The 15,043-nt window shown below is 36.3% G+C and overlaps 1 protein-coding gene across 1 annotated transcript in view; it reads left to right on the forward strand.

The window, feature by feature from the left end:
• The first annotated feature begins 1,249 nt into the window (after positions 1 to 1,249).
• Dbx2 (developing brain homeobox 2) overlaps positions 1,250 to 15,043 on the forward strand; it is a 32,511-nt gene continuing 18,717 nt past the window's right edge. The window contains exon 1 of the mRNA XM_027934075.2: positions 1,250 to 1,649. Within this exon, the coding sequence (XP_027789876.1) occupies positions 1,250 to 1,649 (400 nt within the window). The remainder of the gene's footprint in view (positions 1,650 to 15,043) is intronic.

Raw genomic sequence — 15,043 nt, forward strand, 5'->3', positions numbered from 1 at the left:
TTTTAAAGTTGCATTTTAATTAAAAGCCTCTTACACACACACACACACACACACACACACTTTTCATCAGTTGTCTCCACTTAGCAAACTGTTAATAAATTAAAAATACTTAAATTTTCAGGAAACGAAGGGAGCAACTATAATCTTGAATAATGCAGTGTTTTCATCCCCATCTCTTTGCAGAACAGTACCCAACCACAAATGGCTAAGAAGCTTTTCTTCCTTGGGATTAGACTTAACCATCTATCATTTGGCATAACCAACTCTGACAAGTGATTGATCTTCTCTAGATAAAAATTTATTAGATCATCTCTTTTAGGGCAAAGGAACTGTAGGCAGCTTTCTCCAAAATCCTTAAAACAAATCTTAAAATGAACTACTAAAACTAAGCAATTTCTCAAAAGATCCCCCAAGAAAAGTATATTTCCTTTCCCCTTACAAAACAAGGGCCTCATATAACACACAAACAACGCACTCTTTAAAAGGTAATTTTCAGTGGTACAACCACAAGTCTCAATCCAATGTTCCACTTTCCCTGATGACAATAGCCCTTCAGTGACTCCTGTTTATGTCTTCTAGATGCCCATTGGTGTCTGAGGTGACAACCAACACAGGGATGCCAAGGGTCATCAGGTGGTTGGTGGAGCGCCCACATGTCTCTCAGAGCGCTCCATGAGGTGTCCATGGGACCTCGCGCCCAGGGCAGCCGGGCTCCAGCGATAGGGCCACGATTTAGCCTGTCGTCGGGAGGAGGCTAGCGCCCCCGATTCACGTCGCCTCCATGCCCACCTCCTCCTGCAAGAGTCCCCTCCCATTGCCACTGCACGGACTCTCGGGTTGCCCTTATTGTGGTCCGCGTCTGTCACTTTGTGGGCCTTGTGACATGAATGGATGGGCTGGACACACCTTCTGTCCTTCTAGAAAAAAAGAAAAGAAAAAAAAAAAACCGTCCCGATCTGTATACATCCCCCCACACCACCCCACCCCCGGCGCTCCCAGAGTTTACGCGGCCGGTCAGGGGGACGCACCGCTTCCCCCTCCCACCCTCACTCCTCCCATCCCTTAAAAAAAGAAACGACCAACGCAAATAAATAATACCGTTCCAATCCTGCAGCGTCCTCGGTGCCCTCTCCTCCCGGTTGGGCTCAGAGCACTCCAGCCCGGGGGAGGCGGCGGCGAGAAGCGGTGGCCGGGTCCGGCGCGGGGCGCGGGCTAGAGGCGGGTGCAACTGGCCCGCGGGCGCCGCACTATGCTCCCCAGCGCCGTGGCAGCGGGCGCGTACTGGGACGTGGTGGCTTCCTCCGCGCTCCTCAATCTCCCGGCAGCACCGGGCTTTGGCAACCTGGGCAAGAGTTTCCTGATCGAGAACTTGCTGCGGGTCGGAGGCTCCCCGGCCCACGGGCTGCAGCCACCCCCACCCCACGGCCCGGCGGCCTCCCTAGTCACAGCTGCGGGCGCGCAGCTCCGGCCCCTGCCCGCCAGCCCCGTTCCCCTCAAGCTGTGCCCAACAGCCGAGCAAGTCGGCCCCGCCGGGGCACCCTACGGCACGCGGTGGGCATTTCAAGTGCTCAGCCCCTCGGCGGACGGCGCGAGGCTGCCGGGCCGGGCTCCGGAGGACCGAGATTGTGCTTTCCAGCCTTCTGCCCCAGGTGAGCCAGCTCTTCCTTTCTCAGCCGCGCCGATGCCCAGGCGGGCTCCCCACTGGGCTCGCCAGCATTGCGCACTGCACCAAGGGAGTGCCAGCCTGGGACCTTCCTGGAGCATGTCGAGATTTAGTGGAGATGCCACTTGGGGAGTAAGAGGGAACCACCACTTTTTGTGATTATTATTATTATTATTATTATTATTTTGCCCCATCTCAGCCCATAGTTTCTGTCCTGTCTCCTTCTTTGGACAGGTGGTAGGGCTACTTTGACTTTGGGGCTTTAACGGGAAAACCCTGAAGGCACCTCCAACCGGAAAGGGCATCTCAGTTCCGAGATGCCTGTGAGGCTGGACCAGTTTCATGGGGTTTCCCAAGTACAGCGTTTTTAGTCTGCCCGCTCCTGTCCCGAAGGCCGCCCTCCGGAAAGTTCTTGGCAAGGAGAGCTCCAGAGGCCCGCTTTGCGGGCTGTTGCCATCCACCGCTGCGACGGTCTGGGTAGTTCAGGAACGCTTGCGAAGGTCTTTGGAAGAAGACTTGAGCAAAGTTTTGGCTCTCTTTCCTTTTTAACATTTTGGAACGTTCTAGGCGCAAAGAAATCAAGGCCGACTTTTTTCTTCGCGCTGAGCTGAAAAACAGCTGAATTGGCAACTGGAGTAGGAAGTTCACCAATAAATGGGAATTTACCAAGAGAAGGACAGTGTGGGTTTACATTAGTTACCATATAAAAGCTAGCTTTATACCGTGTTACTTATTTGCGTTGAATTGGGACGAAGGATGCAGACTGTTGAGTCAAACATTAGGTAAAGTTTATAGGGAGGCTGCCTAAATTAGCGATGATAAAAGGATATGTTTCTTAGAGACTTGGAAACTGAGAACCAATTGGATTAATTTTTGGCTGCGTCCTTAGACGATCTTAACTCATTCTTTTAATCCCAGTGGATTTGTTCAGAATGACTAATAGACGCTTTTTCAGCAGTTTCCATTGTCCCAGCAAACTGCCGGATCAAATTTATTACTAATGGCTTTATAGAATTTAACATGTTTAGAACCTGTCCTAGTCTTTCAGCTTGAAATGGTCACTAACAGAATGGAACAAATATAATTATATGAACACAGGTCTCATTCACATAGTGTAAAACCTAAATGCATTTAGGAACAGGAACAGATAAAGTTAAGGCAAGGCTTATGTGCCTTGTAAGTGTGGAGCACTTTGCTTTTGAAATATGAGGAAAATTAGAAACATGTAAAGCAGGGTTACATAAACAAAGAATTAGTAAGTAATCTCATAAATTGTCAAGAAACTTTGTTGATTTGAATAACTTGATGGATTGGTATTGTGTTTGTAGAAATTATTTTTCAAGAATTCTTAAATTGTTAGTGATTGGCTTTTCAACCATGAAAAATTACATAATTTAAACTGTGAGGATTTTACCAATTAAATAAACCAAATGCACATCAAATTCAGATTGTCCAATAACCATTAAAATTATTTCATGTATGTATCCATTTCTTTCAAAATATCACAATGGGTGGGCAAAGGATTTCCTAACTATGTTGTTTTTATTTTCAGGAGCATATTCATTCTTGTGCACATATTAAAGTATAAAAACTCAAAAATTATTTTTTGGAATAAATAAGAGGGTACAAGAATATATATTTCCTTTTAAATGAAAGATTAAGCGTATGTATTATCAAATGTTTTGGTCAACCCTCATGAAGACTTGATGTGTTCCTAGTTTAGTTTTCACTTGAACAAACAACCTTTTGTTTCAAAGGGCATTTTTGTAAAGAATGCATCTAATTTTTGAAAGTGGGAAAATATCTAAAGAAGGAAAAAGCCCCATAAGTTTGTGCTATTTAAAACCAGATTTTACATTTATTTTTATAATTTAACAAATGATATAATTTTCTGAACATTGTCCTAGTTTTATTTAAGTGACAGATTCTTGTCTTACTAAATGTCATAGAAATTCTTTATGTAGTGTAAATTATGAAGTTATAATGAGTGCCAATGATTTTAGCTGTTACCTAGAAATTAGGTGAGTATGAACTAGTGATTGATGTTCTGTAGAGAGCATAAAAGAGCTATTGTTTTCAGAAAGAAAACAATATCAGTGAACAATTAGTACTAATCTTTTAGACACTAACTTGGCGTAAAATTATAAAATATGATTTTAATAATTTGTACATATTGAAAATCCACTTTATTTCAAACTTAATTTGTTGATTGCATCTGTCTAGATGTTGAATAAGGACATGCAGAGTTATTTTTAAGTGCATTAATGAAATATAGCATTATTTAAAATTTAAGGGATTTATGCCACCATGTGTATTTTTGCTTCATAATTTTGATTACCTACTACTAATTATACTATATATTTAATTTAGCAAATGCTTACTGAGGGTATCTCATGTATAACTTCTGTTTTAGAATCTTGGCATAATAATGGAACAAAAGAAATAACTACCTATGTGGGGGCTTACATTCCATGTTCTATAGTGTTCTATAGGTTACCAATCAATCATTCATTAGCTTTTTTAAACTTCATAATGGGCCAATAAGTTAGCTGTTGGGATTCATCTCTTTCTACAATGAAAAATATTGTTTCACTTACTAATTTTATTTCCATCCCAAATATTACTTGAAATATCTGTGGTGTTGTGAAGCAGAAAAAGTTTTTTTTTCCCTCCAAATCTTCAAATTGGCACTTTAGTTTGCCTTCATTGACTATGATAACCTGAAAAGGAATGGGACAACTAGTTGTATTCCAGTCACCCTAATAAATCAGATTATGATTTTATATCTCAGCTTATAAGGAAAGAAATTGACTTTCTTGTCATAAGACATATCTGAAAGGTGGGGACAGGTGAGTGGTAACCCAGCTTTACAGGTCATGGATGAAAGTATAGCTGTCAGTGCTTCATCCTGGAAAACTGGCAGGTTTGAATATTTAGAGCAAGAAAAGGAACACTCCAAATTACGTATTGTTCAATTGTTTATATAGAATAATTTAAACACATTTCTTTATAATCAAAGAATATCCTGGAAGGTTTGAGAGGGGCACATTTAGTGCAGTAGTGTGTAATGAATAGATTCACCTCCACTTTTTTTATCTGAGAAAAAAAAAGTCTCAGACCTGTTATAGTTTATTAGTGGAAATTTGGAGGCTTTCTGAGTAAAATCCTAATGGTCAAAGATCTTCCCTCCAAAGTTCGCTAATGTCAGTATTTGGAAAGTGTTGTTATAGATTTAAATACCCATATGCTTATGTATAAAAGAAGGATTTGGAATGCAAAAAGCTAAATATTTTTAATTTATCTTGGTTATGAGAATGCCATGAATTTTCAAATTGATGGTAATGACATTGATATTCTTCAAAATAAATAGAACAAATAGTTTTGCTTTTTAGTAACATTTGTTATTTAAAACATTAGAAATAATTGACAAAACCTATTTTGTATTAAATCTTGTGCTGCATATAAAATGATTGGAAAGACAATGTTCATTCTGGATAAGTAAGTTTGTTATTTTTTGTTAAAAAGTAATTTTGTCAAGTGAGTGGTACTCTATAGGACAGAAATGGAAGATCCTTAGTATTTTTTGTTGTCATTCAGCTAGGGTTGTTTACCTATTATGCCTTGATTTTGTCTGAAATTACATACACTTATGTTTTGTGTTCAAAATGGTACTTTATTCCTCCTTTGTTGAGATACACTGAAAATAGGAAGTGATATAGACTGTCATACATTTTAGGCAGTTGGGATATGGATAAAAGATGAATCTGCATAATCCGCTTGAATCAAATGTATGAAATATGATATGTCAAGAGCTTTGTAATGTTTTGAACAACTAATAAAAAAAAGAAAAAAGAAAGAAAAAAAAGGATGAATCTGTTCAAAGCGAGGATTCCAGTCTAACTGAAGACTTTGTGATCTAATTTAATTCAGTTTGTCATTTTTGTTGCCAAACTAAGCTCTAGATTTGTTTTGGAAAAATGAAATATTGCAATCTTAAATGTTAATGCTGACCCAGAACCAAGATGAGAGTGTTGACCCAGAACAGAACAATGATGGTACCCATGCTAGCAGTTTTTTACTCTGGCCATTAGCCCAGCAATCCTTTGGTAGAATTTATAGATAATATCAGAACCATATTTTGCTCTATCTGTATATATTTTTATTCTGCTTAATATATCTTTGTAGGTAACTTATATCAATACCTTTTACATAGTTTCTGAATAATCTGCTGTGAACAAATTGTTAAATGGCCTCTAAGTTCATCAATACCTTCAGATTTGAGAAATTGCATTCAATAGTACTAATAGAACTTACAGGTAGTCCTTTTATGTTTGGTACTGATGGAGTAAGCCACACTCCTTAGAAAATAATATCTGAGTTGCAGCTACAGTGGGACAACAATTTATGTACACTTAGTTTGCCTTCAACTTTAGCATCTGTTCATCTCCTACCCCCAATACACGCTTCTCTACTTTGTTCAACCAAGTCAATCACAATACGGTAACTTATATTTAAGCTATTGAGGTTTAATAACAAAATAAAGGAGTAAATCCAGCAGTCAGATAGGAACATTTAGTATTTTATACTAACTCTTATTTACTTTAGATATTTGAGGGGTAAAATTTAAGTACAGGCTTATGTAGAATTTAAAAATAAAGATACTAAGTAAGGGTACCATATGTGATGGGCTATTTAAAGAGATTGTCAAGTTGACTTTATCTATTGATCTGCCTATCTATCTAGACTTTTTTTTTTTCTTTAATGGTGCTAGGGACAGAAACCAGGGCCTTGCACATGCTAGGCAAGCACTCTACCACTGAACTCTGTCCCTAGCCCTTTATTTATGTTTGCTTGCCATCATTGTGGCGCAAATCTTGGAACCTAAGTTGTGCTTTGGACTTCCTCTTTGTATGTGCCACTTCATTCTTGTTCTTGTGCCCACCAGAAAACATCTCTCTTTGTTGTAAGTAGACATTTCATGGTTTTGTTTGCCGCTGAACAATGATAGAAATGATAACAACTTGAAAGTATCCAAGGAGACAACCTCTCTGTATTTCTGTTTAATAGTTTTGTTCATAAAATGCTTTGAGATTCTTTGACATAGGAAAGGTTTTTACAGAAGTAAAGTGTTCTGTTGACATTGTTCATAACTTGAGAATCCATTTTATTTGTTTTGAGGGAATTTTATTTGCTGCCCTTAAAGTTTTTTCTTACAGTTTTTTGTTTGTTTGTTTGTTTTATGGTAGTGGGGCTTGAATCAAGAGTGTTTTACATTGAGCTACACCCAGAGCCTTTTTTTTTTTTTAATTTAATTTTGAACAGGGCCTCATTAAGTTGCTGAGGTTGGTCTTGAACTTGCAGTTCTTCTATCTTGGCCTCCCTAGTCACTGAAATTACAGGTGTGCACCACTACACCAGCTCCTATTTTTTTTCTTTATATACAGTGTAAGTACACATTTAGATCAGTTTAAATAACTTAAAAAGTTTTCATTCAAATGCACCTGGAGTCTGCCAGGAGTAAAAGGCAAATTGTAAAATGAAACAATATGATTTTATCTAGGAATGCTTGTTAGAATCCTCATTTAAGACTTCATTAGATCATGTTTCTATTTTATACTCTCTTAGTAAGAAATTGGATTTTTGCCTTAGCACATAATATGCTTACCAGACCCTTGTATATTTTATTCCAAAATATTTTATTTCACTTTCAGTAATGTTTCCACTTTTAATGAAATCTCTCCCTTTAATTCTTTTTAGCCTCCAGTCAGTTCTTAACTTGGCAATGCCAAATGATTCATCACTTTATATAAAGTTACCATAACTGATTTCATTTTTAATAGCATTATTCATTTTGTCAACCAGTTATTATTAGTTGTGAATATTTCAGGGGCATAGTTTTGTGAGTTATGTGAACAGTAAACTTGAGGCACTAAAATTCTCTCTGAAGTCAAAGATCAAAAAGCCTCTAGAAGTTTTTAGACTTTTCTTTCAGAACCAAAGAATCCAGGAAAATGAAAGAGAAAAAAAAGAAGAAGAAAGAAAGGGGGGGGGATGAACCTGTTTAAAATATATTGTGGGATATTTAATTGACTTGTTATTTATAAATATTCCAAAGATGAATTAGGTTTTTCACTTTTCATTAAAACCTTAATCTTATAATTCTAAATGACCATCAGAAATAAAATATATATTAGATTTCTACATGTCTGCTTGAGAAGACGCCAAATTTTGTTTTCTTAAAAACTTCAAATCTCTAATATTTTTCTCAGTTAAACTATGGGAAGGAGTTTGTTATTCTTTGAAAAAAATTATGTATATTCACAAGATAATAAAAGCATGACTGCTTGGCAGGTTTTTAAATAGACTAACCTGAGGCTGGGTTGAGTTAAAGTGCATTGTACCAATCCTGTAGTTCTTATGAGGTCTGAAACAAAAACACAATCTGACTCTTCAATCAAGAATAGAATCATACCTCCTAATTTATGAATTCTTTATAGGTACTGTTGCATTGCAATTAATCCAAGAGACTTTGTTCTCACAAAGCCTAACATATTTACTTTTAGGTCCTTTATAATAATAAAAAGTATAATAAAAATAGTAAACATTGACAATGCTTCCTCCAAAGCATAAGTGACAAGTTTGGTAAATTTTTAACAACCATATGGTTTTCTGATCTAGTTTTATCAGCATTTGTGTCATTTTAAGGTTAAATTCAAGTCTAAGCTCTTTATATTACCGATTGAATAACCCTAAGCAATTCGTAAAACTTCTTTGAACCTCTGCTTTTTTAAATTTCAAAATGTGAACAGATGGTAGGGTCAGCACTTGACTTTCAAGCACATAAGTCAGAGCCCATTGAGAAGGAACAGGAAAAGATGTGAAAAACTTCTTCCCACTATTTGACCATAAATAAACTGTTGGAAAAAGAGGTATTGCTGTACAAGAACCCATTCCAAAACTTGGTGGCTTAAAAGAAACCATTTATTATTTTTTCCTCATAGTTTTGTGCATTGACTGGGTTCAGTAAGGAGATTCTCACTTGGAATCTGATACAGTTACAGTTGGTTTCCAGTTGGGGCTGTAGTCATCTGGAGGATCTACTGGCTAGATAGATGTCTAGGGCTACTCACCTGACTGGCAGTTGACATTGGCTGTAGACTAGGTGCTTAACTGGAGCTGCTCATTGCAGCACCCATGCTTGGATTTTCCTGGTGGCTTGACCTTCTTATTGTGCAGAGGCTGGGTTCTGAAAGAGAGCGTTCCGAGAGAGCAAACATTCCAAAAACCCCACACGGTTTTGGAACTGTCGATATTCTGGACATTCTGGAACTTCTGTGACATTCTGGAACCTCCCAGACCAGGTCTTATACTTTTTAACTTATGAACTAGTCCAGAAAATTCCAGAATGTCACTACTGTCATTTCTCTGTATTAAGCAAGTCACTAAGACCATCCCAAATTCAAGAGGAGGGGAGAGAGACCACACCTTTCAATGGAAGGAATACCAAATAATTTGCAGGCATTTAAAATCTTCCAGGGGGTGAAATAAGGATGATGAACATCAGACACAGTTCCCACTATACCCATCTTGTTTTGACCAGGTAGGAATTAATCACATACAGTGGTGTATAGCTAGATGCTCAGAGAGGAAAGCAAAGGCTCTTAGAAGTAGAGTTTCAAGGGCTACAGATACTACTTCTCTTCTGTGACACTGACTTTATAAGTAAAGTAGAGCAAAACATTTCCTCAAATTTAGCTTTTTTGTTTTGGAGCTGCTAATGAAAACTCCTCGAAAGGGTGAGGCAGCAAAGCTGGTGACCCTAGACAATAACAATGACGGACAGTCACAATTACTAATGTCCCACAGCTGAAGGGGAAACCAGATCCTATCTAGTAGTTGCTGTTGTGAGGATTCATGAGAAAATGTTGATGGAAGTGTCCAAACAAGTAATGCTTATGGTTGCCTCTTGCTACACGGTGTTACTGTGGTCACAAGCTCCCCTATATACTTTCCTTTTCCCATTTCATCTCAGCCACCACTCCAGGTGAATTTTTCTAAAATGTAGCTTCCATCATATTACCCAGCTACCCAGGAAAATATAAATTATCCCCATTGATGATAATCAAAGAAAATACTCTGTTTGCCTTTCAGGACCTCATTCCCTCAGCAACATTGATCTCTTCTTGTCCCTTTGACCTTGTCCCAGTACCAGACTGTTCTTCTTAAGCTTTTTCATGCATCCTAACCATTCTTACCTCCTTTCCTTTGTTCATATGACTTAACCCCCAGTGCGGTCTTTTCTTTTCTTTTTGTCATTCCAAATACTTCCAAAATAGATAAAGGTCCTAATTAAGATGTTTCTCCTGCTTAAAGCCTTCTTTGACCAAACCTTCCTAACAATATTCTTTTTATTTGCTTCTATTTCAGTAGAAGTCTGGACCATATTGTTTCTTTTTATGTGTTATCTTATTATGGATCTGGAATTACATAATAATGGCAGGAGAAAGGCTAACATTTATTGAGTGACTGTTATGTATCAGACATTGTTTTATGTTCTTTTCAGTGATCTCATAGTCACTAGCTATTATAATCACTTGTGGAATTTGTTTAAAAAATGCTGTGCAAGCTGGGGCAGTGGTGCAAGCTGGGGCAGTGGCGCATGCCTGCATGCCTGTAATCCCTCCTGCTTAGGAGGCTGGGACAGGAGAATTGCAAGTTCAAAGCCAGCCACGGCAACTGAGAGACACTAAGCAACTCAGTGAGACATTGTCTCTAAATAGAATATAAATTAGGGTTCGGGATATGGCTCAGTGGTTGAGTGCCCCTGAGTTCAATCCCTGGCACCAAAAAAAAAAAAAAAAAAAAAAATTCTGTGAAAGGTACCCACTCCTACCAACTCTGATTTAACCCAGTTGGTGTGAGGACCAGGTATCTGTGTCTTTGAAAAATAGCCCAGGTAATCCCAATGTGTTGAGAACCACTGGTTAGGGAAATGCACAGTATGAAATTCTTAAATTTCATCTTTTCCTTGGGGAGTGCATCAGCTTTGACAGAATACATTTAATGTGGAGTACTGAGAAATTTTTATATTTCATTTTTCATTAGCATAGTCAGATATTTAAGTTAAGGAAGTTTTTTTGTTTTGTTTTGTTTTTTAGAATCATAAATTCTTGTAAGAAGGGAAACTTGTCCCAGCACACAGTGCAACACCTGGCATTTGATAGATGATAGGTGATCCGTATTATTTACCTTGAATTAAAAGGATAGAATCAAACTACACTTGATTTGGCTTCTTAAAGAGCTGTATTAAAACATTAAGACAAGGGCTGGGGTTATGCTCAGCAGTAGAGCACTCACCTCCCACATGCGAGACTCTGGGTTCGAGCCTCAGCACCACATAAAAATAAATATGTGAAATAAAGATATTGTGTCCAATTACAACTAAAAAATAAATATAAAAAATTTTCAAAAACATTAAGACCTATGTTTTTCTGTCTGAAAAATACTCTTGGGACAAAAAATACTGACTTCTATTGTTTCTCAATGAACAGAGGGGAAAGGATGAATTTATCTAACTTTTTTTCCCTGCTGATTGAGGGCAAGGATTGCAATTGAATCACTGAATGAATTGCTTTTAGGTTGACTGCATGATAAATAAATCAAATCTCATTAAGTAACTGATATTTCTTAGGTCTAACTACTCAAGGAAAATGTTTCACTATTCTTTAAGAGTTTTTTTTCCCTCTAGATTATCTGTTCAGTTGTATATTATTTTCAAATCAGAAATTTAGGTTTCTTTATTCCCAGAGTCTGTATACCTGGTACTTGAAGGAGATCATTAAAACTAACCTTTCAAAATTATTTAATTCCCTGTTGTTCTTTCCCAGAGGTTTTTATTTTTATTTTTTTGACCTTCTGCAGTAGTAGGATATATTGGAACCTCGTCTCATTTCTCCTCATCTTCCTTGAAATGTGCTTCAGTCTGCGTAGCATTACAATGGAACGCTGAAATTTATTTAAAAGTTTTATTGGTGATCTTTGGTACTTTGTCTTTGAAATGTCACCTCAAGTCAGTTAGTACCACAGTTTGCAGTGATAATAAAAAGAATTGGTTTCACACCAATTGATTTCCATGGTTCTTCTCCATCAATGAAGAAGAATGAAAATAACAAAAGTCAACTAAAATAATTGTTTTCTAGACAACAGAATGTTGAAAATAATTTCTTTATAATTAGGCTTGTAGCTATCCTTTGCTTGGGATATTTACATCATATAGCGATCTTTTTAGATCTATTTAGTTTTGAAAAAGTAAGGCCAGTTCACATTTAAGTTGGCTCTAAGTTCCCATCTAAAATTGATATTCAAAATAATTTAAAGACACTTTGAATCTATGTCTTCAAATAAATTAGAACCTTTGATGAAGTGTGGAAAGTTTATAAAGTTTTCTGGAAATGCATGAATTTAGTCATTTGGTTGCAGAAAGATTCTGGTTTAGTCCCCAAAAACTTAAATCGTTTTGTTTGTGAGTTGTAACAACTTCCCATAGAAAATGGAAGTTTGATTTGTTGGTGGAATATGAAATTTGGAGTATCTTGAAATGCTGTACCAATAGGACCTGAGATCATGCTGTAGAACCTGTCCCATGGGTGCTCTTTTCATAGGAAAGGACATTCTTTTTCTCTCTTGGGGATCTTAGGAGATGTGTCTATTTTTCCGGAGTCCAGCTTGGAATAACTGGCAGAGTCTGTAAATGAAATCCCTACCCCTCATGGCTAATAACTAATTACAAAAATCCTTATTATTTCTCTTGCCTACTTTTTTACTTTGGTGAAAGCGATCATAATCACATTCTGGACGGAGGCCCATTTGAGGTTTAATGTTAATGAATGAAGGAATGAAATGGCTTGTGTTAAATTCGTAGCCAGTCCAGTGCCTGACTATAGTAAACACTCCTTAAATATTATCATTATGACTCTTGTTCAGTAAGTCTACCATGAGTCATTCTTAACACAGTTGAATGATGAAGTAATTGCATCTAAACTGCATTGATGGGGTTTGAATGGTTATCATCCAGTATTAAACGGCTTTTCTCCCCCCCTGCATTTTTCAGAGTGTCTTCGAAGTAGATCTTAAGGCTTACAAAAGTTTTCACACATCTGTTCACTTGTCACTTTATTTTCATGAAGGTTGAGTTTTCTCTTTACCTCATTTTAAAAAAGTATGTGGCTTACAAATGTTAAAAGTTCAAAATATATTTTAAATGCATTGCATTATTTTAAATAATTATTTCCTGTTGCCATTGAGCATCAAGGCAATCACATGCTCAGATAGATTAGCATTTGACTTATGTCAGAGTAGGAGCATGTGGAAAAAAAAGGAGCACTTAATTGGAATTTCACAGTGATTTCCACATAAACCAGCTTAAACAAGGTGTATTTATGTATAGCAATCAGGAATTGACTAATCTCCTGTGTAAATATATGTGTCAAAGAGATGATTTAAAATGGTGAAGAACTTCTATACAATAGAACTTCAAGCCTGGTCTTGTCACAAAGTGTGAAAGCCAGTTCTTTAGCCAAACTGGAATTGTTACTGTAGACTTTGACATTTTTTGTAATTACAGATTTTGAAACTGTCATTTTAATTACAACTTTCATGTAGGGTAATGGGCTGTTCCATTAAAACTCTTTCTGGAAAAATTTAATAATAAAATCAGACATCTTCAAACCACATTTATCACAAATGTATTTAATTGATTACTTAAGGAAATAATCGGTTTTCTTTAATCTTTTATTTTCCCATTTTTAGGGGAAATGGGATGGTAGACTGAGAAACATTTTGGCTAGAATAGAAATTGTCTAATTTATATATACCTTGCATTATTATTTCAGTGGTTTTACTTGGGTACGATCTTATTTCCTGTGTTCTATATTGAACAGCAAATAATAAGCAAATAGATTTTCTTTGGCATTTCCACCTAGCATAATAAATGTTTAATTTTATGTATGTAAATGCAACATTACTGAATTGTTTCCTTCTACCTAAAAAGAAAAAAAAAAAAAGAAAGAAAGAAAGAAGGAGCTAACATAAATGCTTGATAATAAATACAATGAGGCAATTTTTATATTTGGAAACATAATTCAATTTTTCAAAGTACTTCATATGTCCATAGTAATTATGGAAATATAAATCTGCCTAAATAATGTCATGTTCTTGTAATATAATTCAAGAGATAACATTTAAATGATTTTTAATTACTCTGATGGTTTTATAATTGATATTAGAACAATTTATGATAAAAATAAAACTAAAAAAAGTTTTTGAACTTCTTGAACACCAAAATATTCTCCTTTTCATACCTTTGCCTTAGTTGCCATATTTTCCAAACAGTGTTAAACACTATTCTCTGGAAATCCAGATACTTAAAAAGTCTGAGAACATTAATATCGAAACTCTCCATTGTATTAAAGGAAGAAATCTGCATTTATGACTAATTTGTAATTTTAGGGTTTTCAGGACCCTAGAATACTATAATTATTTTTAACTGGGAAATATGCTTGTGTTGACATCTGCTTTAAATAATTGATGAAAATAAGCATGCATTTATCGATTGATTAAAATGTGAATCTGAAAGTACTGGATTCTTCAGAAAGGTATGTAGTCATGTCAAGACAATATTCCCTTGTGTAATTAAGAAAACGAAAGAATTTGTCACTTGAATATGACAGGAGAATAGCAAAACTATTTATTTTCAAGTCATGTTTTAAGTTCCAGGGTTATCAATTATGAAAGATACCATGAAGGAAGGTGTGTCAGGGAGCAAGCAAGGGCTTAAAGTTTGATCCTTGATTCTTCCCCAAGAACATGAGGGAAATGTCTTAGTCTTGAAGAACATTCATTTAGTTACAAAATATTGATGATTTATGATGTGCTAGGCACTCTGCCTGGTATGGTATGATAAAAGCAAGTGCCCGCCTTCAGGAAATCTTAACCACATTTATATTGTATTAAACCCACTGTATTAAGGACAGTATATTTAAGCTACTTAACCAAAGCCTGGCATATGGGAAGTTCTCAATAAAGGAGAATTGTTGTTTAAATTCTATAACACCCTTATAACTATTTTTCATTGACTGGGGAATAGAGTTAAAAATTTCACTTAAAATGTTAAATTCAATTGAAGTGATATATAATTTCTATGATGGTATTTATACTCAAAATTTTAGAATGGTCTATAATGATAATGAAACTTCAAAAAATTTGTAGAATTTTTTGAACACAAAAATGGGTCTCCTTTACATACATTTGCTACAAGACTAATCATAACTCTTTCATGCATATCTCTTGAAAATTTTATGAGTAACGGTTTAATAAAATGAG

The sequence above is a fragment of the Marmota flaviventris genome, chromosome 3 (genome assembly GCF_047511675.1).
Source record: "Marmota flaviventris isolate mMarFla1 chromosome 3, mMarFla1.hap1, whole genome shotgun sequence".
NCBI classification, from domain to species: domain Eukaryota; kingdom Metazoa; phylum Chordata; class Mammalia; order Rodentia; family Sciuridae; genus Marmota; species Marmota flaviventris.